The sequence below is a fragment of the Vicugna pacos genome, chromosome 13 (assembly GCF_048564905.1).
Source record: "Vicugna pacos chromosome 13, VicPac4, whole genome shotgun sequence".
Classification (NCBI taxonomy): Eukaryota; Metazoa; Chordata; class Mammalia; order Artiodactyla; family Camelidae; genus Vicugna; species Vicugna pacos.
The window spans coordinates 48,066,467-48,080,527 of record NC_132999.1 but is presented as its reverse complement, the minus strand read 5'-3'; the positions used below and the strand labels follow the sequence as shown (position 1 = coordinate 48,080,527).

General features: G+C 36.8%; 1 protein-coding gene across 4 annotated transcripts in view; it reads right to left on the bottom strand.

The window, feature by feature from the left end:
• EYA3 (EYA transcriptional coactivator and phosphatase 3) overlaps positions 1–14,061 on the bottom strand; it is an 86,323-nt gene that overhangs the window by 16,262 nt on the left and 56,000 nt on the right. For all 4 annotated transcript variants that reach the window (XM_072974981.1, XM_006196862.4, XM_072974982.1 and 1 more), the window contains 6 exons: positions 13,529–13,614; positions 10,722–10,905; positions 8,708–8,847; positions 4,556–4,639; positions 3,229–3,318; positions 1,081–1,139 (listed from right to left, as the gene is read on the bottom strand). In XM_072974981.1, the coding sequence (XP_072831082.1) occupies positions 1,081–1,139; positions 3,229–3,318; positions 4,556–4,639; positions 8,708–8,847; positions 10,722–10,905; positions 13,529–13,614 (643 nt within the window). The remainder of the gene's footprint in view (positions 1–1,080; positions 1,140–3,228; positions 3,319–4,555; positions 4,640–8,707; positions 8,848–10,721; positions 10,906–13,528; positions 13,615–14,061) is intronic.

Below are 14,061 nucleotides of genomic sequence, written 5' to 3'. Positions count from 1 at the left end.
AATAGAAATAATTAATACAGTTAAACAGGCAGGGAGGGATTAATACTTGCTAAATAAAGACTTAAAAATGACTGACAGAATTAGAGACAACTTGGTTCAATCAAAAGCCAAAATAGAGTTCAATTATATGTGAGATTCTATATTTAAGAGAATATAGATGCCAAGACATGAGACGGTAATAACTAGTTAGCCATACATATAAAAGAAAAAAGAAATTAAAACAAAAACAAAAACCAAGGGTTCAAAGTGGATCATAAACTGCTTTAGATCAGGCTTTTCCCTAAAAAGGCCAGTAAAATCTCTTAAGAATGTGCCCCCATGGCCATGCAACACACAACATACAGGACTGGATGCTGCTCCTAAAGTGAAACCCTTCAATTCTCGGTACCACAAGGCCAGGCCCTTACTGGTATGTCCAGTTCTGCTCTAGATTTGAGAATTCATTAAAACAAATTAACGTGAAAAGATGTGACAATGTTTTTTCTAAAGGTCTTTAAGTACAAGGAAGATAAATTTTTGGATCTTCTTAGCTAAGACTACTGGGCCAGAAGACAGTGGGCAAGAGAGAAAGGAGACTGAGCAGGAATTTTTGCCACTGAGACCTCCTTGGTTTAGCGTTCACTGTGATATTAATGTTTAAGATTGTCTATCATTCCTGACACCATCCGACCCCCACAATTGTTTCCTTGGTGAAATTCCTGATGCTTATTTGTTTCTGAAACTAACTAATCTGGAGGCGTACTTTTCCTTACTGAAAAAACTGGCCAAAGACAAACTAGTGTAATGTTTTTTTCTCATCCCATCACGCTGCCTGTTCTTCAAGGTCGTACTCTGTGCTGAGAAAGCCACTCCAGTGTTGGCGCTAGCTGCTTTCCACACCCCTCAGAATTACTCTCTTTTCTGTATTCTATCACATTTTCTACTGCCACCTTCTCAGAACGCATGCCTTCGTTAACTATGTTTGTTTCTACCTCCACTAATAGATTGTAAGCTCTTTAGTGCTCTTATTCATCTCTGTTTTCCACTGAACCCAGGCATAACAGGTGCACTAATGTTTAAGCCATCATTGGTTTTTATCACCTCAGGTCTTGGCCATTGTCATCAGAAGCCACATCTTCCACATGCACCTGGTCACATTCCTGTTAAAAGACAAAACCACACATTATTTCAGTCTGGGGAGGAGACATGCTATTACCACCATGATATATTGTAAAAATACCACAAACAATGGTGGGATGATAAAATACCTTATGGTCTTTCTAATGTGTGGAGGATCACTCTCACCCCCCCTTATTGTCCAACTTGTTTTAAGGCCTAATTTACGTTCCTCCAACCTCATAAAATCTTCCTTAAGCATCCCAACCCTCAGTTATACTCTTATTGCAATAGTTCATATTTCCAACAGCCCACGGGTATAAGCACAAGCTCCCGTACACTGTCAGGTATGCCTAGTCCTGTAACAGACTGTAAGTCCTACTATAGGCCACTTATGGCATGACCAATATCTTACATCTCCTTTGTACACCTCTGGTCTAGTCCAGTGTCCTTATGTAGCATCTGCTCAGTAAATTTTTGCAGATGAAAGAGATTCTGGTAGAGTATGTGTGGTATCAAAACTGAGAATGACTGAAACAGAAATTTGTAAAGTCAAACTTAGGAATTGGAAGAGGTCATCTAAGTCAATCTCCTTATGTTCTAAAAGTGAGGTCAAGTGATTTACCCAAGGTCATAAAACTAGTGAGTGGCAGAAAGAAACTAGAAGGAGCCTGAGTCTTCTAATTTGAATCCAAGATTCTTTCCTCTAAGCCCACATGACTACTGACATAAAATGCCACCCGCTGCCTGACTGACAAGAGTCACTTCTCTGACACTGCCTAGGGCAGTGCTGTGATGTCCATCTGCATCAGAATCCTCTGGGGAAGATTTTAAAAAATGCATATTCTTGAATCAGAATTTCTGTGAGTGAAGTCCTAGACTCTTCATTTTTAACAAGGTCCCCAGGTGATTCTTATGCCCCCTAAAGTTGAGAACCACTGACCTGGGGGGCAGGAACACATTCAGGTCAAATTCTTCACAGAACTTTCAGTCCTGAGTGAGGACTATGTCTAGAAAATCATTACAAATACAATTTGGCAACAATTATTGGCATATAGTAGGTTTTCAAGAAATGTTTGCTGAATAAAAACTGTAATGTCCTAACTTATCAACATGTGAAGTTGAGGGGAGATTAAAGCATTGTGGAGCTTATACAAAAGTACTGGAGTTTAGAGTCCTATTAATTTAATTTTTTGGTGAACTGTCTGTTGAGTAGAACTAGATCGTATTTAAAAAGAGGACTACTTCATATTTATAGAATGCTATCTTATTTTACTTTTTCACTGTTAAAAAAAAAAACTAGGTTTTATATATATATAGTACACAGTTCAAAATTCAAAAGGACATTAAGTGACGAGTCTGCTCCTTCCCACCTCTGTGTCCCAGCAACGCATTCCCATCCTCAGAGAGAACAATTGTTACTTGTGTAGGATAACTGATTAACTGAGGCCTAGAATAGGGCGATAACTTTCCTAACTTGGGACTTGCAGCCTGGTTTTCTGAATCCTAGTCCTGTGCTCTTTCTACTACACCATGTTCACCTCAAAAGTGAACTAGTCAAAGCCAAACAAATTCACCAAGAAGCTCTCAGTGTTTCCTAGTTTCCCTCCACCTAACTCTAAGATGATCTGGAAATCAAGGCTAACCTATTCATGGACAATAACAACATGAATACAATACAATGAGTTAGAGCAGCCATTTACAGCCCTGACAAAATCAAGATACTATCTTTTAAGAAGGTAAAACTGAAGAACAGTCAAAATAGAATGAAGAGCACAAATAATCAAACCCACCTTCTATACAGTATTTAATACAGATGAGTAAATTAGAGTGTTGGTTTATATGTCAGTGCTTTGCCTGATGGGTTGGTATTCCCCTAGAACTAGGTCACTTCCAAACAGGGTAACAAAAATCATATTTTGAGCCAATAAAATTGAGGCTCAGAACCAAGACTGTGGTGACCTAACCAAGGCAGTATTCTTTCAAGACTATGGATGCCTAAGTGCCTAGCTGGCCTCTCCATACCCACCCTGTCTGACCACATTTCCTCTAAATACAACAAACACGGGCTCAATAAATAGTTACTGAACAAAATGTTTCACTGTAGCACACAAACAATTTTAAAATGCTTACCTCTAAGTCATTGAAAAACAGATGTGTATCAGCCACTTCAAAAATCATTTCTTCCATTGTTAAACCTGAGCCAATCACTACTGTTGGGTCCTGAAAAACAGTAAGGGGAAAATTTGCTTGACTTGGTACTCAGAGCATTGGTCCTGATCTTCAAATATTTCAAAATTATTTTGGGTCAAGGCCAAAACAACAATGGCCCACAAGAGTGTGTCTAACTATCACTGATGCCATGTCATTCATAGTTATAAGAATTTGGGATTGTGCGAAGTTAAACATTTCAGAACTTTAGTTTCTAGAAAACTTAGCCCACTTAAAAAAAAAAGAATACTTAACTTTGGGGGAAATTTTCTGTTTCAGGAGAAGTTCTAACTATTGCTAAAATACTGCTATTGTAACACCCATTATGGTCTTACACACACTATAACACCAGAAGCCAGTAGTCTGACAATCTCAACAACCAAAATTAAGTAAAGAAAGGCTGAAGAGTCAAAATATATGAAGGACAACCAATGCACTTAGCTTTAAAATGGACTATGAATCCTTCACTTAAAAGCTGTAATGCTGTTTTTTATATACTTTGATAACCAGTTTTTTTTTATACAGCATTTGAGCTTATGTCAGCTTGCCAGCCTAGATACTAAAAGCCACTGGAAAGTACTTCTAACAGAAACATTATTGACGATAAGAAATAATTAGGAGTAAAAGTAGGAGAGTAAAGGAGGCAGTTATTTTTATAAAACATATTCATAGAAAGTTAAAAACAATAGGGTCCTGAACGTAATTTAGTATAGAAATATACAGCCAATCTCTCAAACACAACTCATCCCTCTAACAAAACTGATGTTTATACTGATGACTAAACAAGTTAAATTCTGCTTGGTGTATTTCATTTAAGAAGGTTATAATCTATTTTAAAAAGATATTTTATATTTTGTCTGTATTTTCAGTTTACAGATCTGGCATATACTCAGCTAAATGAAATGCTCAGTTTGGGCTGTTAAAAAGTGACTTAAGGGATAACAGATGAGTCTCTGAAACATATAATCCTGAGACTCCACTCTGCTTTGAGCCTCATTCCCATACTCAGTCTTACAAAATACCACTTTTGAACAACTTCAGCTTTCAGTACTGGTCCTAGGTCTAGTCTCTAGTTTTATCACTAACTCTGCCTGACTGAGTAGCCTGCCTAGTACAAGCCATCAGGTGAGGTTTTACCTGAAAGTGAAAGGTCAACAGGGTAAGATGGAGGTAACAGGGAAACTGATTTTGATTACCTTGTCAGGAGAGGGAGGGCCAGTTACAACAAAGGAAGAAAGATTCAAATTACCTTTCCATATTTCTGGGCATAGGATCCAGTAAGAAGGGAGTGGAAGATGATGATGGTTTCATCTAAGTCCCACAGAAATACCCGCTGAGTGAAGAAAATATTAAAAAAAAAAAAAAAGAGTAAGCATCTTTCCCAATCATAATGGAATGAAACAAGAAGTCAGTAACAGAAGTAAAACCAGAAAATTTACGCATGTGTGAAAATTAACATAATCTTAAACAACCAATGAATAAAAAGAAACAAGTGAAATTAGAAAATACCTTGAGATGAATGAGAACTAAAACAACATACAAAAATTTACGTGATGTTGCGAAAGCAGTGCTAAGAAGGAAACTTACAGCTGCAAATGTGGATCTTAAAAAAGAAGATCTCAATCAATAACCTAACCGCACAATTTAAGGAACTAGAAAAAGCCAGCAGAAGGAAGGAAATAAGGAAGGTTAGAACAGAGAGAGATAAAGCAGAGAGTAGAAAAATAATAGAGAAAATCAACACAACCAAAAGTTGGTTTTTGAAAAGGTCTACAAAATTGACAACTTTTAGCTAGACTGCCTTAAAAAAAAAGGGAGAAGACACAAATTACTAAAATCAGAAATGACAGTGGGGATATTGTTACCAATTTTACAGAAATAGAAAGGATAAGAAAATACTATGAAGAGTTATACACCAACAAATAACCTAAATGAAATGAACAAATTCCTAGAAACACACAATGTGCCAAAAGTGACTCAAAAAGAAACAGAAAATCTGAATAGACCTTTAACTGGTAAGGAGGTTGAATCAATAATCAAAAACATCCCAAGAAAGAAAAGCCCAGGGCCAGATGGCTTCACTGGTGAATTCTTAACACACTGATTGCCCACTGTGGATCGGGTGGCTCTAAGGAAACACAACTGTCACCCAGATTCGGGTGACGTGGTGATCAATGAGTTAAGGAAGAATTAACACTAATCCTTAAACTCTTCCAACAAGTTGAAGAGGTGGGAACACTTCCTAACTAACTCTGTGAAACCAGCATTACCCCTGATACCAAAGTCAGATAAAGACACAACAAGAAAACTGCACACCAATGTTTCTTATGAACACTGATGTACAAATCCTCAACAAAATAGTGGCAAACAAAATTCAGCTGCATTATACACCATGACCAAGTGGGGTTTGTTCTCAGAATGCAAGAATGGATCAACATAGAAAAATCAATGTAATAATATCTCATTAACAGCATTGAGGAAAAAACCCATACAGTCACCTCAATTGATAGAAAAGTCATTTGACAAAATTCAATACATTTTATGATAAAAACACTCAATAAACTAGTAATGGAAAGGAACTTTCTCAACATGATAAAGGCCATATATGAAAAACCTACACCTAATATCATACTCAGTGGTGGAAACCTGAAAGCTTTATCCCTGAGATCAGCAATAAAAAGAAGTATGACTGTTTTCATCACTATTTTATATTCAACATGGTACTGGAAATTCTAGCCAGAATAAATTCGCAAAAAAAGGTAAAAGAGGCACCCAAACTGGAAAGGAAGATGTAAAACTATCTCTGTTCGCAGATGACATGATTGTACACAGAAAAAACCTTATAGAATACACAAAAAAATTGTTAGAGCTAACAGATGAATTCAGAAATCAGTTGTATTTCTATACATTTGCAATGAATAATCTTAAAAGGAATTTAAAAAACAATTTCATTTACAATAGCATCAAAAAATAATAAAATACTTAGGAATAAATTTAACTAGTAGTTCAGGACTTACACACTGAAAATTATAAAACACTGCCGAAGGAAATTAGAGAAGACTTAAACAGTAAGACATTCCATGTTCACAAATGGAAGACTTAATATTGCTAAGATGACAGTACTACCCAAAGTGACCTACACACACAATGCAATTCCTATCAAAATCCCAACAGTGTTTTTGAAAGAAATAGAAAAAACTCATCCCAAAATTCATGTGAAATCTCAAGCAACTGAAGAGCCAAAATAATCAAAACAACGTGGTATTAGCATAAGGATAGACACATAGACCAATGGGATAGAAGAGAGAGCCCAGAAATAAACCCTTATATACATGGTCAATTGATTTTTGGGGGACAAAGATACCAGGATCATTCAATGGGGAAAGAAAAAGTGTTTTCAACAAAAGGTCCTGGGAAAACTGAATAACCATATGCAAAAGAATGCAATTAGATCCTCACTTCACATGTAAAAAAATTAACTCAATATGGATCAAAGGCCTAAATTTAAGAGCTGAAATAATAAAATGCTTAGAAGAAAACATAGGTGAATTATCTTCATAACCTTGTATCCTTAACACTAAAAGCACAAGCAATAAAAGAAAAACAGGACTTGGTCAAAATTTAAAACTGTTGTGTATCAAAGAATACTATCAAAAGAGTGAAGACAACCCACAGAAAATATATGCATATTGTATACTTGATAAGGAATTAATAGCTAGAATATATAAAGAATTCCTAAAACTCAACAACAAAAAACCGCAAATAACCCAAATTAAAAATGGGCAAAGGATTTGGACATTTCTTCAAATAAAATAGACAAATGGCTAATAATCACATGAAAAGATGTTCAACATTATTAGTCATTAAAGAAATGCAAATCAAATCACAATGAGATACCACTTCACAATCTTTAGGATGGATTATCCAAAAAATGGGAAATAACTGGAGCCCTGGTGCACTGCTGATAGGAATGTAAAATGGTGCAGTCATCTGGAAAACATTTTGGTGGTTCCTCAAAAAGTTGAACATAGAATTACCATATGATCTAGCAATACCTTATACCCCAAGTAACTGAAAAGAGGACTCAAAGAGATACCTGTGTAGCAGTGTTCATAGGAGCATTATTCACGGTAGCTCAAAGGTGAAAAAAACCCCAAGTGTCCATCACAGATGAATAAACAAAATGTGGTATATACACAATGGAATTATTCACCCATAAAAAGGAATGAAGTTCTGATACATGTTACAACATGGATAAACCTTGAAAACATGCTAAAGTGAAATAAGCCTGACACAAAAGGACAGATATTGTATGTATGATTCCACTTATATGAAATATGTAGAATAGGCAAATTCATAGTGACAGAAAGTAGAACAGAGGTTACCAGGGGCTAGTAGGAAGGGAGGATAGGGAGCAGGGGTGCAGAGTTTTTGCTTGTGATCATGAAAAAGTTCTGGAAATAGAAAGCAGTAACAAACAACATTGTAACTATACCTCATGCCACTGAACTGCACACTTTAAAAATGGTAAATTTTATATTATATATATACTTTATCACAATTCAAAACAATAAGTGAGTCCTCAGTTTTTCCCAAGAAATATATCAGAACTTTCGATTTTCTTTCTCCCCCGGCCCCTCTTTCCCCCCAGTAACAAAAGAGAAGACAGGTTCCAAACACAGCCTCAATTTACCTATGTCTTGTAAACAATTGTCAATGGACTCACTTTTAAATACAGCTTTTTTTCGCCTTATTAAATGACCACCTTATAGAAAAACTGAAAAATGAAAAAAAGGGTTAATATCAAAACCCCATTATTAGAATTTTATATGACTTTCTAGTCTTTTTACTAATGAAGCCAAATGCATGCCCATAACAAATTCCTATAGTGTTTAATCACAGAATAAGTGAGTGCCAATCTCATAAGTTGCCAGATCTGGTTGTATGTTTCACAGAAACTTGCGCTAAAGCACTTCAGTCCTCTCATTTTGAGATTTTTAAATGGAGAACAGTATGACTTTACTGTGACACCCCCTGCTTTCTGAGTATGGTGCACTGTTTTCTCTGTTCTCCTTTGGGATACCGAAAACAGTTTGTTCTTTCCCTTAAAAAGTTACCTGGCTACTTAAATTCAAAAAAGCTTTTCTGATGCTTCTGGTGAAAAGGATCTTGAAGTAATTATGGTATGATGTGAACAGACAAATGTGTTTTTGCATTTCTCTTTTCTCTTGGCCAATTCATTTTCTCTTGTCCAGGAATGAAAGGGTACACAACATAGAAGCACAAAATCTCCATGAGTTTCAGATATATGTTTGATTAACTTAAGAAATGAGGAAAAACAAAACAAAAACAACAACAACAAAAAAGAAAGCAGGTAACTCAAATGAGTTTCTTCCCATACTTCTAATTCACTGTCCTGGGAAGAGCTGGCATCAGCTTTCCTTTTGCCCCGGTTCTTGCCAGTCATGTTTTTCCTGGACTGGTCATCAGCGTCTTTACTTGGTGTAGTCTGGGACAAAGACGGGCTTGTAGAAGGGTCTCCTGGAAAGGAAAGGTGAGAGACATGTATTGCCAGCAGTCACAGGCTATAAGAACCTGAACAGGAAGGTCAGCAGGTTTTCTGCCCTTAAGAATCACACTGCAGCAATCAAGGCTGGAAAACCATAATTTACTTAAGCAGTTTGGAAATGTAGACCCAGGAACTGAGCATCAACAGCTCCCAATATCACAAAGAGAGTTATAACTAGAATATGCCTGCCTCCCAATGGACAAATACACCTGTAAAGTAATTTTGTCAAAAAAGTAAATAAATAAATAAAACCTGAATCTGATCAAGCTTCTAGATCAGAGTTTCCCACTTTGGCACAATCGATATTTTGAGCCAGATAATTTTTGGTGTGAGGGGGTGTCCTGTGCATTGTAGGATGTTTGGCAGTGTCCTTGGCCTCTACGCACTAGATGCCAGCAGCACCTCCTTCCCAGTGTGACGATCAAAACCATTTCCATACATTGCCAAATATCCCTGGGTGTAGGTGCGTGGGAGTGAAGGCAGAGGGCACAAAACCACCTCCAGTTGACAACCACTGCTCTAGATCCATTCACCAATTTACAATAAAGTACAGAAGGCAACAGGATGTATTAAACTACCCTATCTGGTTATAATTGGCAAAATTCAGACTGAGAAATGGTATGGGACAATCTTGTATCTTCAACAAATAAATTACAACGGGAAATTTTAAAGAGATGGGGGGATTTGTAGATTAAAACAAAATTCATATCCACCAATCACAACATATGGACCTTACTTGGATCCTAATTTAAACAAACTGTAAAAAGACAAACAAAACTCCAAACATTTATGAGAAAACTGGAGATATAAATACCTTTTGGTATTTTATGATATTAAGGAATTACTGTTGAATTATTTTAGATGGAATAATGGCATTGTGGTTATGTTATTGAGTATTTATCTTTTGGAGATATAATACCTGGAATTTGAGGAGAAAACTGGATGAAGTATAGTTGAAACAAGATTGCCTATGAGTTGTTAATTGTTGATAACTGACAACTTCCGTCTATGTTTAAAATTCTCCATTATTAAAAAGTTAAAATTGTTACAAAGAACAAAGATATTTAGAGAAATGAATTCAAAAGTAAGGTATCAACACATGTAATTATTTCAAAGTTATGCCAGTTTGAAGCAGCGACCATCTGGGTGTCCATTTACTTAGAAGAGCAGTAGAGGCAAAATGCACAGAACACTGCTTTAGGTGATGTAGAGCACTGTTTTTAAAGACGTGTCAATGTTAACAATAAACAGTCCTTCCTTGAGTTATATGATGTGACAGTGAACCACCATATTTTCTAGCGGTAAGTAAAAAGTACATGCACATATTTACTGGATGTGTGCATAAGCCTTAACATCAGGGTTTTTGAACATGGGCATCATAATTCATTGGTCCATTTTAAAGCTATGGGCTTAAATTTATTTCTTTAGGGGAAAGGACCATAACTTTACTCAGAATTTTAAGGGGATCCATGAAACAGAAAAAGTTAAGATCTACTGTTTGAGGCCTCACCAGGAGTCCAAAATATGCACAGACTAAAACCAGAGTCCTCGAAAAATGTATAGAAAAGATTCTGAAGTTTCCTGTGCTAAGCATGTTAAAATCATAGGGAGAGTGGAGTGGGAGTCATAAATAGCCTTTATTCTGATACTCTTGTTCACAGCATCAGGTATTACATTCAGTCTGTCACCGACTCACCACAGTCTGGCTCCAATGTAAATACGCCTCACCTGACAGGGCAAGCCAATGGCATGGTAATGGTGACTTAGACCAGAACAAAACAATCTTCACCATCACTTGTTGGATGAAATGCCCATAAGCCAAAGTTTTTAGAGCTGCGGTGCTTACCAGAGGAAAGTCTCTGTGCTGCAGGCGCAGGAACCATGACACTAGGCTTCTCCGTCTGGTATGTGGCTGCTGCTAAGGTGGTACTCTCAGCATCACTGTTAGTCTGGCCTGTGACTCCAAAGCTGGAGCTGGGGTAGCAGGCCTGGTACTGACTCTGACCAAGGATAGTATATGTGGGATAGTCCTATAGGCCAAAGGGAATAAGGGAGGAAATAAGACTCTTAGAAGAAGAGTAACATTAATTTCAACACAAGAGACTTTCATGTCCCTCTTATTTATAATTATTTCACTAAAATGTTAATTTGACTTCTCATTTACCTACCCATAGTCTTCCATCTAAACCAACAATTTTCAAAATGCATTCTGTGGAAACCTAAGGGTGAAGAGGAGATGCCTCAGGGGCAGTCTTTGGGATGAGGGTGAGGCTGAGAGAGAAGTGTCCCATGCAATCTACACACAATGTCCCTTTTCTACTATACAGCTCTTTCTTTTTCTACTTTATGGAACTGTTGCATAAATTTCTGCACAGAACTTTTGAAGGAAAGATTCTACTCTTTAAGAAGTTTATAAACCACTGCACTAGATGGTAGTGCTTCCCCCACCACTCTCCTTAATGGAGGCACTGGGGATTGAACCCAGGACATTGTGCATGCCAAGAATGCACTTTACCACTGAGCTATAAATATATACAGTGCTTCTAAGGACAGATGAGCTTAAACAAACAAGCACATATCCTACATTAAAGTTTCTGTTTAAAAACTGAGTATCTCTCTTTCTTTTAAAATAAACAAGTTTTCTTTACAGTTTCTTTATTTGAAGGAAACTTTTGGTGGTTTCATGGGCACATATGTGACAAAATTTATCAAACTGTACAATTTAAATCTGTGCGGTGTGTCAATTACACCTTAATAAAATTGTTTTTTTAAAAAAAGAGTATGATGCATAGCTCAAATACACATCCTAAAAAAATTCCATTGATATTGATACTGGTGACAAGTAGGAAGAAGCTAATTGATCAGGACAATTATTTATAAAAAGTACTGAGCATCTAACAAATGTAATTCACAGTGTGTGTGTATGTATGTGTGTGAGCGCTGGGGGTATGTGTGTATGTGCTGGTGCATGGGCAGGAGACGGGAATATTGAAGAAAAGAGTAAGTCATGTTAGCTGAACTCAAGTGAGTTAAAAATCTAACAGGAGAGAAGACAAAAAAACTTCCAACAAATTGGCAATAAACCATATGTCAAATGAGTGAAACACAGAGGAAAACAACTATTACTGCAGAGTGCGGCAGTCAGAGAGCTTTGTGAGACAAGTAGGCAGGGGAGACAGGAACATAAATAGGCCCTGGGAAGTTTTATTAAAGGGTCAGAGATACTGAGTCTGGTTGAAGCAAAGGGTCTCTGTAAGCCTGAATGATGCATTAACTCACATGACTTGGATTCTTTAGGCAATGGTATTTAGCTTGTGTAGGGGCAGGAAATGGGGATTATCAAATTCAAACAGACAAAAAGAGGAAAAGATTCTGAGCAGGTCAGTGACAGGATAAAAGGTGGCATTTAGAGAAAATTAATCAGTAAGTTTTAGAAAATGGAAAGGCACACAGAAAAACAAAGATGAGATGATTAACTTAGGGTTAAAAAGGGAAAAAAGGCCAAAAGTAGGAAATGAAAAAAGACAGAATTCCAGAAATGGTTAGATTAGGGATGGGTAAGGGAAAAAAAAAATGAGGATGACTCGTCTGGTTTTAGGCCTAAGTACATTAAAATGGTGCAGCTGACAAAAATTGAGAAGCCACAGGGAAAAGTAGTTTACTTTTGGAAGACAAGGATGGTGGAATGAAAGCTGGTTTCAGATATGGTCAACTTAAGGAATTAATATGATATTGAAGGAAAAATCCCATTAATTAGCAGTATGTCTGTACATCATGAGGTCAGGACTAAAATCTGCATTTTGGAGGCAGTAAAGGGATATTGTGAATGTGATTAAACATTCTTGGGGATGAAATAATAAACATGTAGAAAACTACATAGAGACTATCCATGATAGAAGACAGGATCAAAAAGACAGGCTATGAAAGGGAGAGAGATGTTTCCCTGAAGAGTTCCAGGTAAGCAGTAGGAACTCAATAAATACTTATGGACTAGAAGAATGAATAAATGCAAAAACATTCAAACATAAAAAGTGAACTAGAACAGTAATGTTAAACGCAGCCAGAAAAAAAGATCCACGGGACAGTGGTTTGATAAATACTAACTGCTGCAGAGAAAACAACAACAAAAAACACAACAAGAACAAAAACCCTAAAACACTGAAGATGTTACTAATGATCTAAGCATAAAAAGTTAGTAGAACAGTGATAAAGACCAGACCACAGACAATTCACAAAGAAATGAGTGGCTAAATAAAAAAGCAGAAGTAATATTTCCACAAATATTTATTATGTGCCTTTAATGTGAGTGCTAGGCATTTTTCTGAATTCTCAGAATAGATAACTGAACAAAATAGAAACATAAATCCCCACCCTCATAGAGCTTCCATTCTAGTGGCAGCAGGGTAAGAGGTAGACACACTCATAGTAGATAAAGGAGCAGATATAATTATATCATTCAGAGTCTTGGCAGAGGAATGAGACAAACTGGGTAGTAGCATGAGAAACCATCCAAGGTCCCAGTTTTCAGGGCATCCAGAAAAAGTTCTCATCACAGCCCATGTTGATTGTTTCTTGGACTGGCAAACTGATCACGGAGAGAAGAGCTAGCTAGATGAACCATATCAAGTAGGATGAACAAACGTAGCACCATACCTGGTTTGAGATGCTGGAAACTGCTGCTGCTGGAATATTGGCAATTGTAGATGAAGTGGATATCAGGCTGGCATTTGTGCTTGAAGCTATAAGATTCAAAGTGTTAAAAGATATTAAAGATAATATGCAAAAGGCTAAAAGAAATTGAAATGGCAAAGGAAACAAATACTACATGCTGGTTTTGCTCTTTTGCATGCCATACCTTAATTCAGATTTGATTAGAAATAAAACAGTTCACACATTTTTCTGTTTCAATTTGAGTTGTCAACTCTTCCTAACATCCTAGAAGAATACAATACAAAGCACTAGTTCATACTAATGATACCAATGAAATCAGAAGCTAAACCGAATCACTCCAGTCCATCTTCTCCAGCAACTGAAAATTAACTCACCTGCAGTGCGACCTACTGACATCAGTAGAAACAAGAGTTCTGGTAAATCCACGTGCAATTCCTATTTACTGTCACTTGCCCCAAATTATGCCTTTCCTGATGCAACACAACTACTTTGAGAAATCAAGGTGGTTCTCCAAA